At 38.8% G+C, this 22,704-nt stretch overlaps 1 protein-coding gene across 2 annotated transcripts in view; it reads right to left on the reverse strand.

The window, feature by feature from the left end:
- Positions 1 to 22,704, reverse strand: part of Ssh2 (slingshot protein phosphatase 2) — a 232,841-nt gene that overhangs the window by 46,620 nt on the left and 163,517 nt on the right. For both annotated transcript variants that reach the window (XM_051179935.1, XM_051179934.1), the window contains 3 exons: positions 20,740 to 20,843; positions 15,058 to 15,122; positions 6,990 to 7,111 (listed from right to left, as the gene is read on the reverse strand). In XM_051179935.1, the coding sequence (XP_051035892.1) occupies positions 6,990 to 7,111; positions 15,058 to 15,122; positions 20,740 to 20,843 (291 nt within the window). The remainder of the gene's footprint in view (positions 1 to 6,989; positions 7,112 to 15,057; positions 15,123 to 20,739; positions 20,844 to 22,704) is intronic.

The following is a 22,704-nucleotide window of genomic DNA, read 5'->3' on the forward strand; positions in this document are numbered from 1 at the left end:
ATCCTCTCCTGTCCGAGTCACGCCAGCAAGAGAGCTTTTCCCGGCTCTCCCTCCGACTTCCTTCCACAGATCACTTCCACCCATCGCTCCACCCTCCAATGGCCGTGGTCAGTGCCACAGAAGGACTATCTCACTACAATGTAGACTTGATTGGTTTTGAACTTAAAATTCTCTTGTCTCAGCCTTCTCAACCTTGAGAATACAGGCATGTGCTACCACACCTGACAAAATAATGCTGTTACTGAACTAGCAATGCTGAAATGCAGAATATAGCAGCCAACAAAAGGGTGGTACTACTGTGGTATCTTAAAATACTCTTCCAGGTTGTGGGGGTTGCAACTCAGTGGTAGTGTACTTGCCCAGCATGTGTGAAGCCCTGGGGTTAGTCTAGGAAGGAAACTGGCTCCAAGTGAATAGGGCGGGTTAATGCAGGAAGCCCTCGCCTGATGGGGATGTCTTCTGTACCTATGTTTCTCTTATTGGTTGATGAATAAAGCACTGTGACCAATGAAGCAGGATAACAGATGGGACTAGGAGACAAGAAGGATTCTGGATAGTATAGGCAGAGGGCAGTGAGATGTTAGGACACGAGAGGAGTAAGAGGTCTGGACCCTGACTCTGGTAAGATAATTAATAACTAATACAGAGCTAGCCAATAAGAAGCCCTAGTCAATGGCCAACAGTTTCATGATTAATAGTATTTGAGTGTTCATCTGGGGCTGATGTGGCTCTGGGACCAGGCTGGTGGGAAGAACGCCCACAACACTGACCTCCTGACCAAATATTGTGTGCTCTGTGACTCCACTTCCCTGTACCATTTTTTTCCCTTTCTATTATGAAGGATCTTTAAAGTTTTTAGTTTTGCGGCGTATGGTAGCATACAACTTTAATTCAGTCCTTGGGAAGCAAAGGCAGTCAAATCTGTGAATTTGAGGTCAGTCTACTCTACACAGGAAGTTCCAGGCCAGCCAGGACGACATATAAGACTCTTATCTCAAACAGAAAAAAAATCTTTTTGAAGATACATGCATGTGTATGCACATCTGTGTGTGGATATGTGCTTATGAGTGCAGATGCCTATAGAGGCCAGAGGCTTCATATCTCCTGGAGCTAGACTTGAAGGTAGTTTGTGAGGCAACCTCTGTTGATGCTGGGAACTGTGTTTGGATCCTCTGCAAAAACAATGCATATTCTGCTTATCCATCTCTTCTGCCCCTTACTGAGGCTGTGTCTTAAACTACTTCCTGCTTCTGACCATTTTCCAAAGGATCCTTCATCTGCTCCCTCCCAATAAATCTAGAGACAGTAGTACAGCAGAAAGAACACTGGCAGTGGGAGTGGGACACACTGTGCTTAAGATTATGGGTTCTTAGTCAGACAGACGCTGGAACTGGGTTCTAGCAAGGGTCTTGAACACACTAGGCAAGAACTCTCTATCTCTGGGCTACACATTAGCCTTTAACTATGCCCAATTGTTTTGTGCTTGTCTCTTCATCTATAAAGGAGGGACAAAATAATCTTTATTGCACTGTTTAATATGTCAAAATGTCTAGATTTGGTCTCTTTTGGTATTGAACTCCTCTGGCAAGTTACTTAACTCCTCTTAGCCTTGAGTTCTTCATCTTTAAATATAGTTAACCTATCATCACAGGAAGGGGTTAGAAGGAGGAAACGAAGTGGGGAGGACAATTTAAAATAAAGCTAGGCATGGTGACACAAAGTGCACGGGAGGATGAGGTAGGAGGACTGTGAACTCAAGGCCAGTCTGAGTGAGTGTGTGTTTTAGGGTTAGCTTATACAGTGGAACCTTGTTGCCCCCCCTCCCCCCAAAAAACCAGAAAACAAACAAACAGAAGGAGAAAATACAAATATTTAAGAACTCTCCTTCAATAGTTAATCAAGGATTAAGGAGACATTGTAATCTAAAACATAGGTGCACCAAACTCTGATGCATTCAATTTCACAAAAACGTGCTACTGGAATTAAAGACCTATTAAGAGTAGGTGATTTCAACTCATTTCTCCAATAGTCAGGTCATCTGGACAAAAAAATAGAGAAACATCAGAACTGCATAACATCATAACATTATACATTAAAAGGACTTAACAGTATCTACGGAAGAAAGTTCCACACAAATCCCAGCAGCCCATAGAAGCTTCTCTAAAACAGACCACATCCTGATACACAAATAAATCTTAACAAATTCAGAAAAACTGAAACGGTGTCATGTAGCCTACCTGACCATAATGAAGTAAAACTTAAATAGATAGCAAACAAATTTCCAGTAAATAAACAAACTCACGGGGAATTAATCAGCTTATTACTGAATGATCAAAGATTTAAAATCACTAAAGTGAAATAATGTTAATGCCTCACACTATAGAATTAAAGTCAAATATTAACCTAGAGTAGGTGTTCTAATGCATCCAAAAGGGTTGAGGGGTGTCAGGCAGGTAGGAAAATTCAAATGATTAAAAAGTACCAGGAATAGAAAATGAAAACTGTTGAAATTGCTACAGACCTAAGAATGTTAGTGCTTGGCTGTTCTCTATACTTAACTAGACTGTTACTTAACACTCTAGTATTCTGTGAGTTCTGGGCTAGTCAGGGATACATACCCTATTTCAAAGAAAGCAATTAACAAGAAACCCCAAATGCCAACTACCTAAACTCAAACCAAAATAGAAAACAACAACAACAAACCAAAACCAGAGGTCAGAGAGATCGCTCACTGGTTAACAGTGCTTGTTGTTCTTGCAGAGAACCTGAGTTTAGATTCCAGTATCCATGTCAGGTAGTTCATAACTGCCTGTAATTCAGCTCCAGGAGACCCAGCATAGCATTCTTCTGGCCTACATGGGCATTTGCATGCATAGAGTGTTTGTACATGCATGTGTTTAGAAACATATACTTTTTTTTTTTTTTTTTTTTTTTTTTTTTTTGAGACAAGGTCTGACTGGCTTGGAACTTACTACAGAGATTAGCCTGGACTCAAACTCATAGAGATCCACTTACCCTACATCCCAAGTGCTAGGGTTAAAGGTCTGTACCATCAAGCACTTTGGGGGATGGGGGATGTGGGTGGGGTAGGGGTAAGGTCATCAGTGCTCAAGTGTGCTCAAACACACACACACACACACACACACACACACACACACACACACACACACACACACACACCCCTCAACTAAATAAACAACAACAAAACCCCAGAGTTAGATATGGTGACACACATACATATAATTCCAGCACTCAGGAGGAGGCTGAGGCAGGAGAATTTTGAGTTCAAGGAAATCCTGGGCTTCATAGTAAGACTCTTTCTCAAGGGGAAAAAACAAAACAAAACAAAACAAACAAACAAACAAAAAAAACAGACCACAAAGCTTTGCTATTTTATAGCCTAAGCACACATAGGATATTTTGAAAAACAAGGTTACACTACATTAAGAGGATACTTTGTAATTTAAACTATAATATGGTTCTCAAGATAAATGAATTGGCTGCATTGCTACCTTGTATTTATCAAACAATCTAGCATATAATCTCACTAAATACTGTCTTTGTGGTTAGATTTCGAGACAGTTTCTCTATTTAACAGCTTTGACTGTCCTGGGAATCTGTAGATCAGGCTGGCCTTCAACTCATAGAGATCCACCTGCCCCTGCCTTCCAAGTGCTGGGACAAAAGGTGTGGGGCACCATTGCCAGGCCGAGTTAATATTGCTTTAGAACATTATGTTTTCATATTTAGATATATGAAATGATACACATTTCTTTAAAAGTAACTGAGCACTAGTATTCTGAAGTCAAAGCCTTTCTTTTACTGTTCAATAGGCTCACTCTTACAGCAGACATATAAGATTTTTATGTTAGGCTTGCTGAAAAGAAACTAGTTTTTAGCTCTTGATGTCCCAATTTGTTTCTGTGACACTAAAACTTTGTCAATTCAATGGCATCTGTCAGTATGATCCAGACAGGACCAGTGAAGCAAACTGATGTGATTTGCTGAGGATAAATTAACAGGCATTCATGGCAAGTGTCTGCCTAGCCATCTGATAGCTCACACTCTGGAGTAAGAATCTGGAGTTATTGCCTCCAGTCTCCAGGGGAAGCCTCAGCTCGTTTCCATGAAGTTTTAGTTTTTGTTCACAGGGTTTTCTTTCTTTTTCTTTTTTGTTTTGAGACAGGGTTTCTCTTTGTAGCCCTGGCTGTCCTGGAACTCACTCTGTAGACCAGGCTGGCCTCAAACTCTGCTTCCAGAGTGCAGGGACTAAAGGCATTCCTCACCACACCTAGCATCTACAAGGTTTTCAAAGAAGGGATCAGGGGGAACTAAGCAAAGGAAATATGGCCACAGCAAGCTTACTTAACTGAATTTCCTGCAATAATGTAAATACTCTGTACACATGTACTGTCCCATATGGGAGCCATTAATCATACATGATTATTAAGTATATGAAATGTGACTAGTTTCAATGAGAACTTTTTAAACATAATTATTTTAGTCTTTATTACTTTATAGCTAAAGGTGTCTAGTGGCAATTACACTAGATACTATAGGTTCAGACAGGTAAAAGTCCAAATCAGAGGTCGTAATATTCCAATGTGGAAACATAGGTAGTTTCCTACTTCCTTCTCCATCAGACAACCTTGTATGTATAGCCCTGGATGGCCTGAAACTTACTACATAAATCAGGCTGGCTTCAACTTCTTGGCATTTCTCCTGACTCTGTCTCCGGAGTGCTGGAATTACTAGAGCATGCCACTATTGTCACAAAACAAGTATTTTCTTACTAAAGGACCTGTTACTTAGGGAAATATCAGAAGTTAAGACTGCAAGGGGAAGTTTCCTAAAAGTGGTCGTCAAGCCTCTGTAAATTCAGAGCATATAACTGCCTTGACTTCCTTGATGTTGGCCTATAACCTGTAAGCTGAAATCTTTCCTCCCCAAGTTGTTTTATTTTGCGTGTTGGAGGTTAGAAGAGGACAACTTGAGGGAGTTGGTTCTCCCCACTATGTGGGTCTCAGGGACCTGAATTTGGGTTGTCAGGCTTGACAGCAAGTGCATTTACCCACTCAGCCATCTCACCAAGTTTGTTTTAGTCAGTGCTTTATCACAGCAACACAAAGCAAACCAAAACAACTATGTAAAACTAGGGTAAAGGCTGGTTTTGGAAACTATCTAGTGATACTGGGATCTTCCTGTCTCTCTCTACAAAAGCAAGACAATTAGACTCACTGTTATCTATAACCCTTCCTCCAAACCCAGGGCTTTCTGCTTGCTAGCAATTCCTCTGCAAACCTCCTACCCCCCTTTTTGGTGGACAAATTCCCCCAGGCCTGGGTCACACCCCTATCAACTGCACAGCTCCATTCTAGTCCTGAATCAGGAAGTCATGGTTTGAGACATCTGGCAGGATTTCCTGAGGCGTATTATCTAGAGTGTAAAGATCTGCTTAGCAGCCACATTCCACAGTCTTCCCAAAGGTTCCTCAGAAAAAGTAGGGAACAGAAGAGAAAAGCCTCAAGCATTAAGTATACACTCTCTCCCCAAAATAACAACAACAACAACAACAAAAACCGAGATTATTTTAGAGATATCTTTAATTATGGGAAGCAAAGTATACATGAGTTTTTGAACCCAGGACCATTGGTACATTACCAAGAAAGGCAAGTACCCTAGGATTACCAAAGTAGAAAATTACTGTGGAAAGAACAGAGTAACAGGAAAGAGCACCCCCCCAGATATATTTCCATTTGCTTAATTATTATCATTAGTACTTAGCAATGACAGAAGGGTAAGGAATAATAGTAAATTAGAAATAGTCAAAGACATTTAACAAGTGTGTTTGTCTCTGAAGACCATGGCCAAGACTTACTTTCTAGTTTTATGCTTTTGTGTGTCTATGTTTATGTATATGTGTTCATATGTTTATGAGGTGCATGTGGAGGTCAGATGTCAACTTTGGGTATCTTCCTCAGTTGCTCTTCACCTTAGAGATACAGTTTCTTACTGAACTCGGTTCTCACAGATGTGGCGAGGTTGGCTCCCTGGCTGGCCATTTGCCAGCCAGCAACAGGGATTACCCTAGTTCCATGTCTTCAGTGCTGGGACTATAGGCACAAGATGCTGTGCCTAGGTTTTTTTTTTTTTTTTACCAATGCTAGGGAATGAACTCAAGTAGTTGAGCTTGCACGGCAAATATTTTACCAACTAAACCATCTCCTCAGACTGTCATGAATTACTTTTAACTTATAGCTGTCATTACCACATATTCACTATAAAAGATAATGGGTTTCATTGTGACACTTTCATTATACATGTCAATCATTTCATAAACATATATATTGTGGTGGTTTGAATAAGAATGGCTTCCCCAGACATCATCAGGAAGTGGCACTACATGAGAAGGGTTAGGAGTGGGTGTAGGTTTGTTGGAGAAAGTGTATCAGTGGGGGTGGGGTTTAAGGCTTTAAAAGCCCAAGTCATGCTTATTGGCTCTCTTTCCTGCTGCCTGTGGATCTAGTTATAGAACAGAACTCTCAGCTACTTCTCCAGCACCACGTCTGCCTATGTGCTGCCATGCTTCCCGTCATGATGACAATAGACTAAATCTCTGAAACTGTAAGGAAGCCTCTCTCTCTCTCTCTTTTTTTTTTTTTAAATAAGAGTTGCTGTGGTCATGATGTCTCTTCTCAGCAATACAACAGTGACTAAGGCATATATCACACTGTTAGTCCCAGCACTTAGGAGGCACAGGCAGGCTGATTTCTGAGTTCAAGGCCAGCCTGGTCTTCATAGAAAGATCATATCTCAAAAAGATAAAACAACACACATGCCTCCTGCCTCCCACCTTGACCTTCTTGTCCCACTTGAATTTCAGAAGCATAATTACACAAGACATTTTTTGTAATAGCTCAAATAATAACTACACTAGGTCATTTGAAGGTAGTTTTCATGCTCTTCCCCCATTTTTTATGGTACCATACCTGTCATTAGAAGAAAAATCCATTCCCAGGACAATGCTTTCTTCAGTGTCTTGTCTACCATTAGTTGAAACAACTACCATATAGCGTGTTCGATTTTGGTAAGTACTTTCCAGTCTTACAGCCTGAGGTCAACAGATAACAAAGAAACAAGGAATTTAGAGACATTTTTAATCTTTTATCTTTTTTTTTTTTTTTTTTTTTTTTTTTTTAACCAACATCTCATAGCATGCTACCAGGGCAAAAGAGGTGATAATTGGGAGACCTAAATTCAAAATTCAACTCATATGTTAACTATAATATACTGAATCAATGTGAGAGAGATATAGTAATACCTATGTTGTTTTAAGAATCATAACTGGTATATGAACCACATTTAAGACAAGCCCCATGCCCAGTAGTAAATGGTCAGCATAAAATGAAATCAATGGTATTTTTGTAGATTACTTTTTTTTTGGGGGGGGAGTCTCATTTTTTTTTAACTTAACCTTACCAGTCTTTTGCTTGTATTATGGTTTCTGATTCTGATTTTGGTTTTTCATTGTGTGTGTGTCTGTGTTTCTTGTGTATTTTCATTGTCTTTTCCCTTCCTTCCTTCCTTCCTTCCTTCCTTCCTTCCTTCCTTCCTTCCTTCCTTCTTGTTTTGAGACAGAGTTTCTCTGTAGCTTTGGAGAGTGTCCTAGAACTCGCTCTGTAGACCAGGCTGGCCTCTCTCTGCCTGCCTCCACCTCCTGATTGCTGGGATTCAAGGTGTGTACCACTACTGCCTGGCCCTGATTTGTTTAAAGAGAGATAAAGAAGGTGTGCAGTTAGATGGGTGGAGATGAGGGAGAGGAAACTGCTCAGAATATATTGTGTGAAAAAATTATTTTCAGTAAAAAAAATAAAATGAACATTATATATAGGATAAGTACATGTCATTATAAATATACATTAAGTTGGTCAAGCTCAAAATTCTATAGATGTGTATTTTATTGAAATATATAGTATTCATATATTATAAAGTATATATATATAATTCTGTATAACAATATATATTGTATGTATTTATCTGTCAAACTCAAAGAGATCCACTAGCCTTTGCCTCCTGAGTGCTGGGATTACTGTAATATGAAGCCAACTATTAGCAAAATCATTTCCAGGCAACATTCATTTGAAATATTTGCTATACATACACTGCACATTCAACGGCAGCCACAGTGCTGGGAAATCAATGGTAGAAGATGGAGACATGCTCTCTCCCCTTATGAAATGTACACACTACTCTTACTGTCCCAAAAGAAAACTAATTAAATTAGATAAAGATAGTCTCATGCAGCTCAGGCTGGCTTCTAACTCCTAGTCAAGGATAATCCTTAACTGACCCTTCTGCCTCCACCTCACAAGGGATAGGATTATAGGTATCCACCGCCACATTCAGTTTCTGCAGTGCTGGAGATGGGACCTAGGGCTTCAAGGATTCTGAGTAAGCACTCCACCAATTAAGTATAAGCTTAGCTTTATGTTTCTGTTCTGATACTACTAAGAAAAGCTAGGGAAGTAAAAACAGCAGATGTGGCTATGTTAAAGCTTATTTGTTAGAACCAACATAATCAGAATGTAATACCATCATTCTGATGCTAAACACACAAGTTGTACTGTTCACTCATGTTCACTTATGAGACACTAAGAGGCACTAACATTTAAATGAGCCACAGTCTAGCGTTAGTCAACTGAGGTTGAGGAGGAACATTAAACACACAAAGCTATGGAAAACAGTAAATACACATGAGGTAGACTGGCAGGCAGTTCTGGATTTCCATATAGAAACATTCAAAACACACATGTTATTTTAAAATTACATTTACTTTCTGTGTGTTGAGAGGTGCAGAAGTCAGTTCTCTCTTTCCACCATATGGGTCCTGGGAATAGAACTCATGTTGCCAGACTCAGTGCAAAGTGCCTTAACCTTAATGACCAAATTATCTCACTGGCCCCATAAATGTTATTTTAACCAGACGAGGTGTTGCATGTAAAATCATATTTAAAAAATTTAATTAATTGTATGCACATGAGTGATGTGTATATACCATGGTGCACATATGGAGGTCCGAAGACAGACAGCCTGTAGGAGATGGTTCTCTCCTTCCACCATGCAGGGCCTGGGATCAAACTCAAATCATCAGGCTTAGCAGTTGGCCTTAAAACTTGCTATGAAGCCTGGGAAGAGAATTACCTTGAACTTCTGATTCTCCCCAGTGCAAGGATTACTGGAAAGTGCCTGGTTTATACAGCACTGAAGTTGGAACCCAGGGCATCATATTTAGGTAAGCACATCCCAAGCCCCAGAACTTTATAAACAAGATCTCAGATTTTAGATTTTACTTCACGTTTAAAAGTTGAGCATGCCTTGACAATCTTTAAACTAAACGTTCAATTCCTAAAATGTGTTAGAAACACCTTTTCCTGCAAATACAAATAGTGTGGAAACAGCTGAACTGTGATTCTGACAAATTAAAAAAAAATGAATCATTTTTCTTTAGTTCTATGTTGTGTAGCATATATGTGTACACTGTATTTATGTGTGTATGTGTGTGTGTATGCGCGCGCGCGCGCACACACACACACACTGTTTATGTGGAGGGCCAGAGCTCAATACTGGGTGTTTTCTTTAGTTATTCTGCCATATTTTCTGAGACAAACCTTGAGCTCACCAATTTGGCTAGACTGGATGGCCAGCAAGCCCCAGGGATCCCCTGCCTTTGCTTCTCCAGTGACTAGATTATAGGTATGCACTATTAACCCCAGCCTTTTTATCTCCTGGCCTCAGGGTTGTACAATAAGCACTACACCAACTAAGCCATCTCTTTAGCTTTCTATGTCTGATGGTTCTTATTCCAACTACTGGCAACTGACTGTCTAGGTCAAGGCTGATGAAAAGAAAAAAAGTCTTCCTAAATACAGTCTGTAACACATGATATCTGGCCCAAGACATTTTGGTAAGTGATATTCAGTACAAACACTTCCTGTCTTTTTAATATTTAAATTATAATATCAAGAGCTCATCATTTAAAGAATCATCTTAAAGCTCAGTCCAATTTAGATGTTGAACCTAAGTAGAGCATTTCACAGGTCCTACCTGGCACAAGAGCTTTTCTCATCCCCATCATCTAATAGCCAGAAACAGTTTTCTTGAAGCATACATCCCACCTTTGTTTTAAATTTATTTTCATTACAAGTCTAAACCATGTCTCTGCATGCAGTATTTATCCTCAGGGAAGCCACATTATAAAGACGCAATGTCTAGACAAGCAGCTCACCCAATCCATCAGAAAGGTTTCAAAAGTATGTAAGTATTAAATTCTAGCCAAAAGAACAAAGTAAAATCAGTAGCTAAGATTAAAATAGACTTTAGATATGACATTAATGAATCAAAGAACACTGTCTTAAAGAGTGTGAGGAAGTGTCTAGATGAAAAGGAATACAAGTTTTAAAAAAATCTATAAATTACATTCTGTAGAATCACTGAAAACCATGATCAAGGCTAAAGATAAGGCTCAGTGGAAGGGCACTTGTCTAGCAAGCACTTAATACCCTAGATCTGATCCCCAGCACAGTCAATACCTCCTTGCCAAATTCATGATTAATTTATTGACATGGCAAGAGGATATCCATGAAAACAGGTAAAAAGACATTATGCATCGTACTTTTATAGAACAACAAAACAAAATCAGGCAGGGGTGTGTTATTTTACTCAACCGCCTCCCTACCTCCACCCCATGCATACATCAAGGCAGAATGGAAAGTTGTTTGTTCAAATAGCCGGGAATGGGTTTTCTCAGAGTATGGAATATGGCGACTTCATCTTCATTCCTTTTTAAATTATCAGATTTGGAAAATAAAAGCAAACCCCACACAAGGCAATTTAAAAAACAAAACAAAACTCATTTTCATTGTTGAAAAATTTAATATATTATAAAACTTAAACCAAAAAAATTTTTTTCTTGAACTATCTGGTCAAGTTTTTAGCGTTGCAAAAACTTCATTGAAGCTGGACAGTAGTGACACATGCCTTTAATCCCAGCACTTGGGAAGCAAAAAGCATGTGGATCTCTGGGAGTTCGAGGCCAGCCTGATGTACAGAGCAAGTTCCAGCACAACCTCCAAAGCAATACAGAGAAACCCTGTCACAAAAAAAAAAAAAAAAAAAAAAAAAAAACCCAAAAACCAAAACCCTTCATTGAAGCTGCTGTAAAAATTCTGAAAATCATTAATTTGTCATTGGGTTTTAAGTAGTCCTTTGATAATTCCAGAACAGTGTTATAAAATCATTTCCTTATTTAACAACTAGAAGCATCTTAAATACTGAGGTTAACATTTAATCCCAGCACTCAGGAGGCAGAGGCAGGCAGATCCCTGCGATTTTGGGGCCAGACTGGCCTACAGGGTGAGTTCTAGGACAATCAGGGATACACAGTGAAACCCTGTCTTGAAAAGGAAAAAAAAAAAAAAAAAAAAAAAAAAAAAAAAGGCAGAACTTTCAGTTGATTATCCAACTTTTACTGTTATGTACAAGTCCTGAGATAAGAGTTTTAGCATTCCAAATTTAACTCCAAACAAAGGCCTTTGCTTTGGGTCTACAAATGCCCTTTTAGTCAGAAAGTGCTAATTTATCCAAAGTCACACAATGCATTTACTCATTTTCCTGCAGATGACTCTCAATAATCTGAAACATAATGACTATGTGTTTGTAACAATTCAAAATAACTAAAATGGCTTGTTATTTTAATTATTCGGAGGCATGCGTTAAAATTTTTTGAACTTACGTTCTATAAATGTAATATAGACACAAGACTCTGTCAAAAATCTAAAAAGTTGAAGCTGCATATTTTAGTAGGAAAAGAGGCTTTAATTCTCAACTCTGTCTTACTAACTTTATCCTCCATTCTTTCAAGTTCATGTGGGAGATTATTCATATTTATGAGTCCAAGCTAAACTGCAAAAGGTTTATTAATGAGAAAAAGATGAAAACCCAGGATGATATCTTTAGCTTCAATTTCCCAGACTACACTATGTTCAAAAGCTTTCAGCAAATATCCAGCCTGTATAAGTGACTATGATCAGAGTGTGATCAGCATCTTTTGGAAACTTATTAAAAATATGATAACTATTTCCTCCCCACCAACCAAATTCTGTCAGCGAAGCCCAGAAATGGTGGTTGAAAGCAGCTCTTGATTCTGATATACCCTAAAGTCTTGGAGCCACTGCTTTAGAGTATTAATGCATAAGAATGATGCTCCATGCCCTACAGCAGCTGGCTTTTAAAAGAATCATTTGAGAAAATTTCTAAAAAATGCAGACGGCCAGAAAGATAACTCAGCAGGTTAAACTGGTTGGTAGACAAACCCAATGATCTGAGTCTGATCCTTGGATTGTAGTGTGGAAGGAGAAAACCAACCCCTGAAAGTCTTCCCTGACCTCCACGCTACATTATGGCATAAGTGCCCTACTCACTCCCTCATCCATACGTACAAATATGCATATGCATACATGTAAATATGTAAATACTTTTTAAAATGCAGGCAATGATGGGAAGATGGCACAGCAGGTAAAATCTCAGCGAGAGACCTTATTTTAGGTAGAGAAGACACCTAACGTCAACCTACTGCCTACACACACAGTGAATGTACTTGCACACATGTGTGTTCCACACATAGATTAAAAGTTTTAAGAAAAAGAATGGCCAGGTAATAGTGATACACGCCTTTAATCCCAGAATTTAAGAGGAAGAGGCAGGTGGATCTCTGTGAGTTTGAGGCCTGCCTGGTCTACAGAATGAGTTTCAGGACAGAAGAAAAACAACAACAAAACAAAACAAACACACAAACAAAAAAAAAAAAAAAAGAAAAAGAAAAAGTGTGCATAATTCAATTAATAAATGAACTAAGGTAGAAAGTGATTTAAAAAAGGAGAGTTGCCGGGCGTTGGTGGTATACACCTTTAATCCCAGCACTCAGGAGGCAGAGGCAGGCGGATCTCTGTGAATTCGAGGCCAGCCTGGTCTACAGAGTGAGTTCCAGGACAGGCTCCAAAACAATACAGAGAAACCCTGCCTCAAAAAACCAAAAATTAAATAAATAACATTAAAAAAATAAAAATGGAGTTATTGAGGAAGATGATACCTAACATTAATCTCTGGCTTCTACATGTATATGTACATGTGTATACACACACACACACACACACACACACACACACGCACACACACGAAACACAGAGTTAGCATTTGAGAGAAAAGTTAAAAAATTTAAAAAGTAAATGATGAATTAGTGATTACCAGAGAGTTCAGAAGCTTGATCAACTTTCCACAGTTAATCTCACACTTTACTCATGATCTCTCTTCTTGGACAGAAAGTAGAAGCCAGCTACAGTGGCTTAGTCAGCTTCCAAGAGGGTCTGGTAACCACACACTTGGGTAACTTCAATAACTGCCTAGCGTACTTCCTTCTGTTTATTCTGTTTTAGCTTCTAGAGACTCTTCCTCAGATACTATAGCAGGCTCATGTTATTTCTTGGCTCAAAAAACTTGTATTTCACAACAGCTTCATGAAGAAGGAGTGGTACTGACTGGCTTTATAGTAATCTGGGGGATCAAATATAAATATGAAACAAGCCACATGGATACTAAACGAGTAGAACCACATGCTCATCTTATTTCATTTTTTTCATCCCCCACCTCCACCCCGAGACAGAGTCTTAGATTGTCCTGGAACTTGTTATGTGGACCAGACTGGACTTGAACTCACAGTGATCCAACTGCTAGTCTCCCATGTGTGGGATTAACAGTGTGTGCCATTATGCCTAGGTGTTGTTTGTCTTTGAGACAGTGTCTTGATGGTGTATCATTCCATTTAGACTGGGCTGGCCTTCAACTTGAAGTAGTACTCTTATCTTAACCTGGTATGTACCACTATGCTAGGTAATCATTCCATTTTGGCTTTCCTATTTTTATTAGAGTCAGAAAAGTAACTATGTAAGAAAGACATATGACTTCCAAGTGTTCAGAAGACAACAGGTATGCAGATTACAGCAAACCAGGAACCCAGCAGGATATCCACATGCCCATCGTTATCCATGTGAGGATAAAATCTTGGCACTGCTAGAAGTTCAATTGTCTGAAGACCCAAATTTAGACTTTATATGTAATATAGTTTTAAAATTCTAGATTGCATAAAAAACAAAACAAAAACCAAACAGCTGTGTGTTTTGAAGAGTATTTATCTCTAGTCTGTGAATTGCTCATTTGAGGTGTCTAGATTAGAGCATTATGTCCTTACTGCCTGCCTCACTTGTAAAGTAGCATTTCATTCAGCCTTCTCCTCCTATTAATTAATTAATTAATTTGAGACAAGGTCTCTTTATGTAGTTCTGATTGTCCTGAAACTCAATTAGTAGAATAAGGTGCCCTTGAACTCTGGCTCCTGAGTGCTGGGATTAAAGGCATGCAGCTACCACACTTGGTCTCCATTTCATACTTCTTAATCCTATCAAGGAATGAGGAAAAAGGCAAAGACAGCCTAAGGTAACTTGTCCAGCATCACATGTTAGCAAGAACCTAAGCCCTGGTCTCTTGATTCTGAGGTCAGTAACAATTGCTAACTATTTCAATCACATCTCGTCCCTACTTTATGTGCTTTTGCTTAAGCTATGTTCTTATTTAGGATGAATTCTGTCTGCTTACTCTCATCATCTTTTAAGATATTCTCAAGTTCCGCTGTCTAGCATAAAACCTTCCTCAACCAGGTCAAATGTCCAAATTTTCTTTCCTTTTTCTGAACTTCAATCTTTATGGATGTTATGGATAGTAACTTAAAAACCAGCCCTTAACAACTATCTTGAGACATCAAAGCATTTTATATCACTTTCTATTATGTTTTACAAGAATTAAGTTTTCAGCTGGATAGAAATAGGTCATTCTTCATTTCTCTTCCACCTAGTTCTTGGTACTGTGTTTTAACAAAAATGTACTTTAATATTGGCTATTTTAGGCAGCCTTCTGAGGAAGACAATTATGATAATGCCATGAACTTACCAGTCTTATATTGTCTTCTGGGCGTAATAATATGAACATTGCTTGAAGATGTTGTTGGAGATCACCTGGTGAAATGTACAAAGCAAAGGATGATTAGTCCCCATTCAAAAATCAATAGAGAGGATTCCTTCTACCATAGTGGCTTGTGAAGTTATGATTTACTGAAAGAGTTAATTTTTTTCTTTACATTTTAATTTGTTTTAGTGTAAGTACATGCCCATTTGCTCATGCATCATGGCACTTTCCATGGAGGTTGGAGGACAACTTGTGGGAATTGGTTCTCTTTCCAGTATGTGGTGCCAGAGATTGAACTCGGTAGTCATGCTTAGCAACAAGCACCTTTACCCATAAAACCATCTCATCAATTTTTGTTGTTGATTAGGACTAGGTCTCACTGTAATCTCTGGCTGATCTTAAACTCAGTATGTAGGTATGGCTTCCAACTTATGGACATCTCTCTGCTTCTGGAGTGCTGGAATTAAAGGGGTGAGCCATCATGCCCAGCTCCATCTCATATTTGTATCATGTGTATTTGTATATGTGAGTGCAGGTGCTCAATGAGGTCAGAAGAAGGTGCTAGAGTTTGTCATGGGCCAACTGATGTGAGTGCTGGGATCAAACTTTGGGTCCTCTATTGTAAGAGAAGTACATGCTTTTAGTCACTAAGTCATCTGACCAGGCCCCTGAGTCTCTTAATTATACACGGAAATCAGTTAAGATTATTGGTTTGATTTTTTTAAATAGTAAGAGACTAGTAGGCTGCGTTTTTTATATTTACTTTCAGTTTGTAGTATGTTAAATTTGTATTTGTTCTAGGGAAGGCATATTTGAGAAATGATCTCTATTTCATACAATGGTGGAAGTGGATGAGCAGTCTGTTAGTAAGTATGTTGGTGAAGCCCCATAAAGGGTAGTAATAGAAGTGTTTGAAGAATTACATGAAGAATTATTCTTAAGTTTTGAATGGCATACGTAATTTCTTCTTCTGTGATAATAATATTGAGATGCATCTAACTTAAATACTGTTAGAGTCCCTTTATTTTCAATAGTTTAAAGTAGTTAGTGGATGAGAGTATGTGTTAAATGGAACATATTAGGAATAGTTATTCTCCTGAACATATTAGATGCTTTAACATGACCAACTATTATTTGAAATCTCATTTATTTCTACATATTTTATAAAACTAAACTAAATTTTTGTAGTAAGATTTAAGATATTAGCACTTAAGAGAGGTAGACAGATATCTGAGTTCAAGGCCAGCCTCGTCTACAGAGCAAGTTCCAGCATAGCCAGGGCTACCCAGAGAAACACTGTTTCAAAGGAGAAAAAAAAAAAATGGTTTAAGATACTAAGGATGATGCTAGGAATTGTGATACATGTCTTTAATCCCAGCACTTAGGAAGCTGAGGCTGGTGACCTCTGAGTTCAAGGCCAGCCTGGGCTATGTGATGAGATCCTGTCTGAAACAACAACAAATCAAAAACAAAAGAGACTAAAGATGATAAAAGAAAACAAACAAACAAACAAAAAACCCCTGTGGAAACTCATACTTTTTAAGCTTGTGGGGAGTGAGTGTGAGTGTGTGTGTATATGTATGTATGTGTATGTGTGTGTGTGTGTGTATACATATACATATACATATATATATAAATAATAGGAATTTGAACACAGATATATTATATTGGTGGACAATGATTCCCACAGAAGACATGGGGTATTAAGTGAAAATCACCAGTACTAGTTATAGGTTCCCTCTCTAAGGTTATTATTAGTTAGAGAGGCTACACAGGCATCCACTGAAATACAGGCAATTGTCATTACTTTTAGTTGCCCACCAGAACTAGATGGTATGCTCCTATAGCTGAAGACACAATGCACTTTGGTTGCAGGACACAGAGAAATAAAGCTGGAATTGACCTGAAAGTTCTTCCCCTCTGACCAACTTTCAGAAGGTTCTATGCAGGCCACTGTGGGGAGAAAAGACACAGCCAACCCTGCATGCTGTAATACTGAGCTCTCAGACAAGATGTGCCAACTGCTTTTAGATTGGATCTGAGGCTTGTTCCACAAGAAAGAATTTAGGCTTGGTACTGTAAACCTGGTCAAAAGTCTAAGGTTCTAGAGATCATAGGCTCTGGGGAAGAACCTCTTACTACTGTTTTCTTAAACATGTTGTTGAACTAACTACTTTTTAAATATTTATGCTTATACCCTGCCCTCAAGCTTGGTCAGAGAAACTTCTCTCTGCAGTGGTCAACAGTTAGTGCACACTGCTAACTTGTCAAGGTGCTCAGAGTGTCTGTTGAGGGCTCATCCCTAAATAGGACACCTATCTACCTCTCACACCCCAACAAAAATTCAGGAAAATTGCAGAAGGGAAGAAAGAATGAAAGAACTAGAGGATAGGAAGGAATGCGAAATGCTGGGCACCACACCCTGGAACTCACTGCAGCTATGGTTACCAGCACAAGATCAAGTCAAACAAGATCAGTAAACATTCTAGCAGGCAGCACTAAATGGACTTAGTGGGTTATTAACAAAAAAGGCAAAGGCCATGAAAGGGAGATGGGCATGTGCTAGAGGTGCCCGAGGAAGTGGGAGGGGGAGCTGGAGGTTCCTGAGGGAGTAGGAGAGGGAGTTGCAGATACATACAATCAAGACTGTTTGCATTATTAAACTGTCAAAGAATAACTAAAACTAAGTCTATTAAAAAAAAAAAAAAGAGGGGCTGTAGAGATGGCTCAGCAGTTAAGAATACTTGCTACTCTCTCCCACAGGACCTGGATTTGATTCTCACTACTCACAACTACCAGCTTCAGGGGATTTGATGCTGCTGGCCCCCTCAAACACCTGAAATCATGTGCACATACCCACACACAGACACACACCAATACATATTTAAAAAACAAAGAGAGCACAATAAAAAAAGATTTAAGACAGGTTTTTTTTTTTTTTTTTTCATTTCCCTATTCTGTACTAGGAAATCTGAGGATTTGGTTAACAGGAGACAGATAATATACTGTCACAAATGATGACAATCTAAGAACCCAAAGCTTTATTTCTACCCACCTATGGCACTTTTTAAAGTGTTTTAAGATGTCTGTTACAGCCACATAATCATAGATGCCTTGAAACCTACATATATAATTTTCTTTGTGTTCACTTCATAGCTTTTAAGTATAACATTAGCTGTGCAAGAAGCAATGTGAAGTAGGAAGAAAATGTAAGTAGGCGTGTTTACAAGGTTGACAAGTCTGGAAACATTTTCTCATTTTTCCCCATTTTTCTCTCATTTTTTTTGCTTTCCTTTCCATTTCACTGCTTGCTTCTGGATAATTCTAGTGTAATAGAATCCTTTAACTTTCAAAGATAAAAAGAAGATCCATTCTACTACGTTTCAAGCCCAGAGATACAACCTGAAGAAGCAGGATGAGTTCCCAGGTATAAACCTAAGGGAAATGAAAATATATGTATAGATGAAAACTCATAAGAGAGATCAAATTTATTATTCATAATAGTCTACAATTTCAGCACTTGGGAGGAAGAGGCAGAGTTAAAGGTTAGCCTTGACTACATGTCAGCTTGAAGCCAGCTTGGGTTGCATAAGACCTTGCCTTAAAAGAAAGAAAGAAACAAGTACCCTTCCCCCTAAAAAAATAAAAAAATTAAAAAAACAAAACAAAACAAAAACCCCTTCCAGTTTATACCAGGTATGGTAGCAAACACCTGCCATCTCAATGCACAAGAAGCTGAGGCAGGAAGATCACTGTGAATCTGAGGCCATCCTAGGTTACAAAACCTTTAAAAAAACACACACACACACAATAAACAACTAAGATCAGGGCCGGTGGTACACAAAAGCAGAATAGTGTTTGCCTTACATGAAATAAGGCCCCTGGGTTCCATCCTTAGCACAGTGATGCAGCAGACACTACCACAAACTTAAGTTCCTCTTTAAGACCATGAGAAGTAAGCCCAGAAAAGACTGAGGATGCAGAATCTCTGGAGAACCTTGAATAGCAGGCCAAATCCCTCAAGGCACTAGTGGTGCAAAGATCCAGCTGGGTTATCAGGGTTAGATAAAACCCAGGACTCTTCCTTCTGCTGTGAGGCCTCTTCTCTGAGCTGAGTATCTAGAAGCTAAGTGTCCTTACTTGTGAAAGGTTTTGCTATAAGTAAGCAGGGTATTATTTCCTACAGAGAGACTCATGTTTACAGAGGCTAACAGGCAGTATACCTCAAAAGTCCTTCCTTTATTTTATGCCCTTTGCATGCATTTCACCAACAGTAGCTAAACTGCACATCAAGTTTGATTAAAGAATTTTCAATATTTTCCTTTTAAAGATACAGATGTTTACTAATATAATTTTTAAGTTGTCAAATAGTATTTTAACATTTTAAATGCCTAGAATAAAAAATTTAGCCAGATTTAAGAAATGTGCATAGGACTATACCATCAGACATTATAAGCCCTTGATGTATGCTATTCTGCTTAGCAAGACAGTTTATGTGAAGGTTTGGATTTATATATTGCCTCATCTGTCTAGTATGGATCACAAATTAATTCCCAGCAGCCTGTGTTAAACCTGTTTTTTCTTTTTACCTAAGTGTACAATGTCAAGTAGAAATACATGAATGTGAAAATTTCATTAAAAAAAAAAAAGTCACCCAGGGTCAGGCAGGAGCTTGAGAAGCAACTAAGCCTACTTACTATTACATGGCAGGGGGGTAATTCACCCAAAATATTAGTCAGACTAGTTGGATTTAGAACAATAGTTTGTCTTCTTTTTGCTGTCATAAACATCCACACCCAACAGAAATAAATAGCTTAGCTTGGATTATTTCCTTTGAGCATTCACACTTTTTGGCAAAACTCTCACTCCCACCTATGGTGAAGGTACTGATGAGCAAGCATTGCCAAAGTAAACCCAAGCTAATTTTCACATTTTCTCTCCTGTACTTAAAAAAAAAAAAAAAAAGCCACTGCCAGAGGGTTTTGGCAGGAAGTTATTAAATGGCCTAGGGAAACTAGTTATAACTGTGAACTGTTACATTTCTAATGAGATGAAAGCCCAAACAAGAAGTAGTGCAGCCTCTAAAGTAGCTGAGATTATTTTGATTAGCGCTAAGCTCAACTACTGACTCAACAGGATCAAGTATTTCTTGCTTTCACCTCTGATCTATATGTTCAAGTTCCCTTCCTTGTAATTTCTTCCTCTCTTGGAGGTCACAAGTCAACAAAGTAAAGGTAAAAGGTGTGTATGGTTAGCTTTGTCACTTGGCCCAGCCAGAGTCACCTGGAAAGAGAGTCAATGAGGGTCTGTCTATATAGTGTGGTCAGGGATTGTCATAATTAAGTTAACTGATGGGGTAAGACTCAGCCCTCTTTGGGTGTCACCATTCCCTAGGCAGAGTGGTCCTAAACTGAGTAAGAGCAGAGAAATGGAGCTGAGCACAAGCGAGCAAGAACGTGAACATGTATGCATTCATTTCTCTCTGCTCTTGACTGAGGATGTGCTGTGACAACCGTCTGAATCCTGCCTTGACTTCCCTGTAATAATGGACAATACTCTGGAATTATGAACTAAAACAGACTCTTCCTCCCGAGAATTGCTTTTTTTTTGTCTAGATATCATATCCTACAACAAAAAGGAAACTAGAGCATGTATGTGCAGTTTTACCTGCATGCTTGTTGCGTCTGTGGCTGATTCTTGGTGTAGACGAGCCATTCCCCCGTGGTAGAAAAAGGGCAGCACCTTTGACAGTTAAAAAGCTCTCGCTGATGCTGTAAGGAAAAAGTTATGAGAAACATTACTTAAGGATGGAAAGTAAATAGGATGGAGACCCAGTTTACAATTTCTTTTTCTTCCCTATCCAAAGTTCCAATTTCACAGGGTGAAACACACCTTTAATCCTAGCATTGGGGAGGTAGACACAGGCATCTGATCTCTGTGAGCTAAAGGCTGGCCAGCCTGGGCTACAAAGCAAGTTCCATGCCAATCGGGACTATGTGGTTATTTACTCTTCTATAAAATGAGGTTATGAACCTAGGTATCTTGGTTCACAGAAGTAACTGCCATTCCCCCCAAACAGGGTTTCTCTGTGTAGCCCTAGCTGTTTAGAACTCACTCTGTAGACCAGGCAGGTCCTGAACTCAGAAATCTGCCTCCCTTTGTGTCCCGAGTGCTGGGATTAAAGTTGTGTGGCACCGCTGCCCAGTAGAAGTTCTTAATAAATATTAATAATTAGTAGTGATTATCCGTGTTAATATTTCAATGGTGTTCTGACATGAATGCAAAATGTTCCCTGTTTATCTAAAGCCTCATATATGCTTGGTAATTACTTCATCACTGATCTATACCTACTGCCTAGAAATGCTTCAATAATTATTTATAACAGAGCCAAAGCTTGGAAGAACACTCATTTTAAACACACACACACACACACACACACACACACACACACACACACACACACACCATTCTCAAAATTGTATCTTTATTAAGAATAACAGAGGTTACCAAAACCTGCAAATGATAATACGGAGGGGGTACGAAAAGGGGATGATGGCTGGTGGGTACAGGAGTCTAGTTGGATAGGACAAACAACTTCTAATGTTTATTGCACAGTAGGATAACTATGCCTGATCACAAGTGTATACTTCAAATTAGCTACAAGATTTTGAAGGTTCCTAATACAAAGGAAATAATAAATGTCTGAGGTGATGAATGTGACCTATGAGCACCCAGACCTATAACTGAACACTATATACACCAGTTAAGAGCACTTGTTGCTCTTTCAGAGGGGCTCAGGCCAAATTCCCAGTACCCATATGGTAGCTCAAAATCATTCAGTTCTAGAGGATTCAACAAGCAAACACAAGGTGCATATACATGTATATATGCAAAACATTCATACATATAAAGTAAAAAAATCTAAAGAAATAAACTGTATATAGGTATCAAATTATTACATAAATATACATACTATTTCATAAATATTTACAACAGCTGTGTGTAAATTAAAAATAAAAAACACTAAAATTGCACTCTCATTAAGTAGTACCCCCACATGCACTGAAGAGGACTAGCACTGGGGCAGTGTGCTTTATTTTCTGGAGTAGACCCCATGTTAACATCATTTGTGTGGGAGGCTGATAACATAAGTGGAGAATTATTGCTTAGAACAGAAAATAGTCAAAATTATAATTACAAGTGGATATCCATAGAAAACATCAAAATTTCTTTCATAATAATGGACTTAACAAGCCTTTCATTATTACCCACAGAAGCTAAAAAGGGTAGAATGCTAGAACTTTTAAGTCACTCATAGAAAAGTTTAGAAACATGTCTGGGGACACAGTTTACAGGTAAAGCACTTGCCTAGCATGTGCAAAGATCCTAGCTTAACCCCCTCCAATACTGTAAAACCAAACCAAACATAGTTAGAAACAACAAAGAACCTCTCTAAACCTTTCCGTGGTTCTGGGGAACCAAACCCAGAACCTCACACAACTAGGCAAGAGCTATACTATGGAGCTAAGCCCAGCGTCCCTCTCCCCCCCCAACTCTTAAGTACTTCCTCATGACTAATCCCTAGATTCTTCTACACAGTTGTTTGAGATAAATGCAGAACAGTCAAGTCAG

The sequence above is a fragment of the Phodopus roborovskii genome, unplaced genomic scaffold, assembly GCF_943737965.1.
Source record: "Phodopus roborovskii unplaced genomic scaffold, PHOROB, whole genome shotgun sequence".
In the NCBI taxonomy this organism is placed as follows: Eukaryota; Metazoa; Chordata; class Mammalia; order Rodentia; family Cricetidae; genus Phodopus; species Phodopus roborovskii.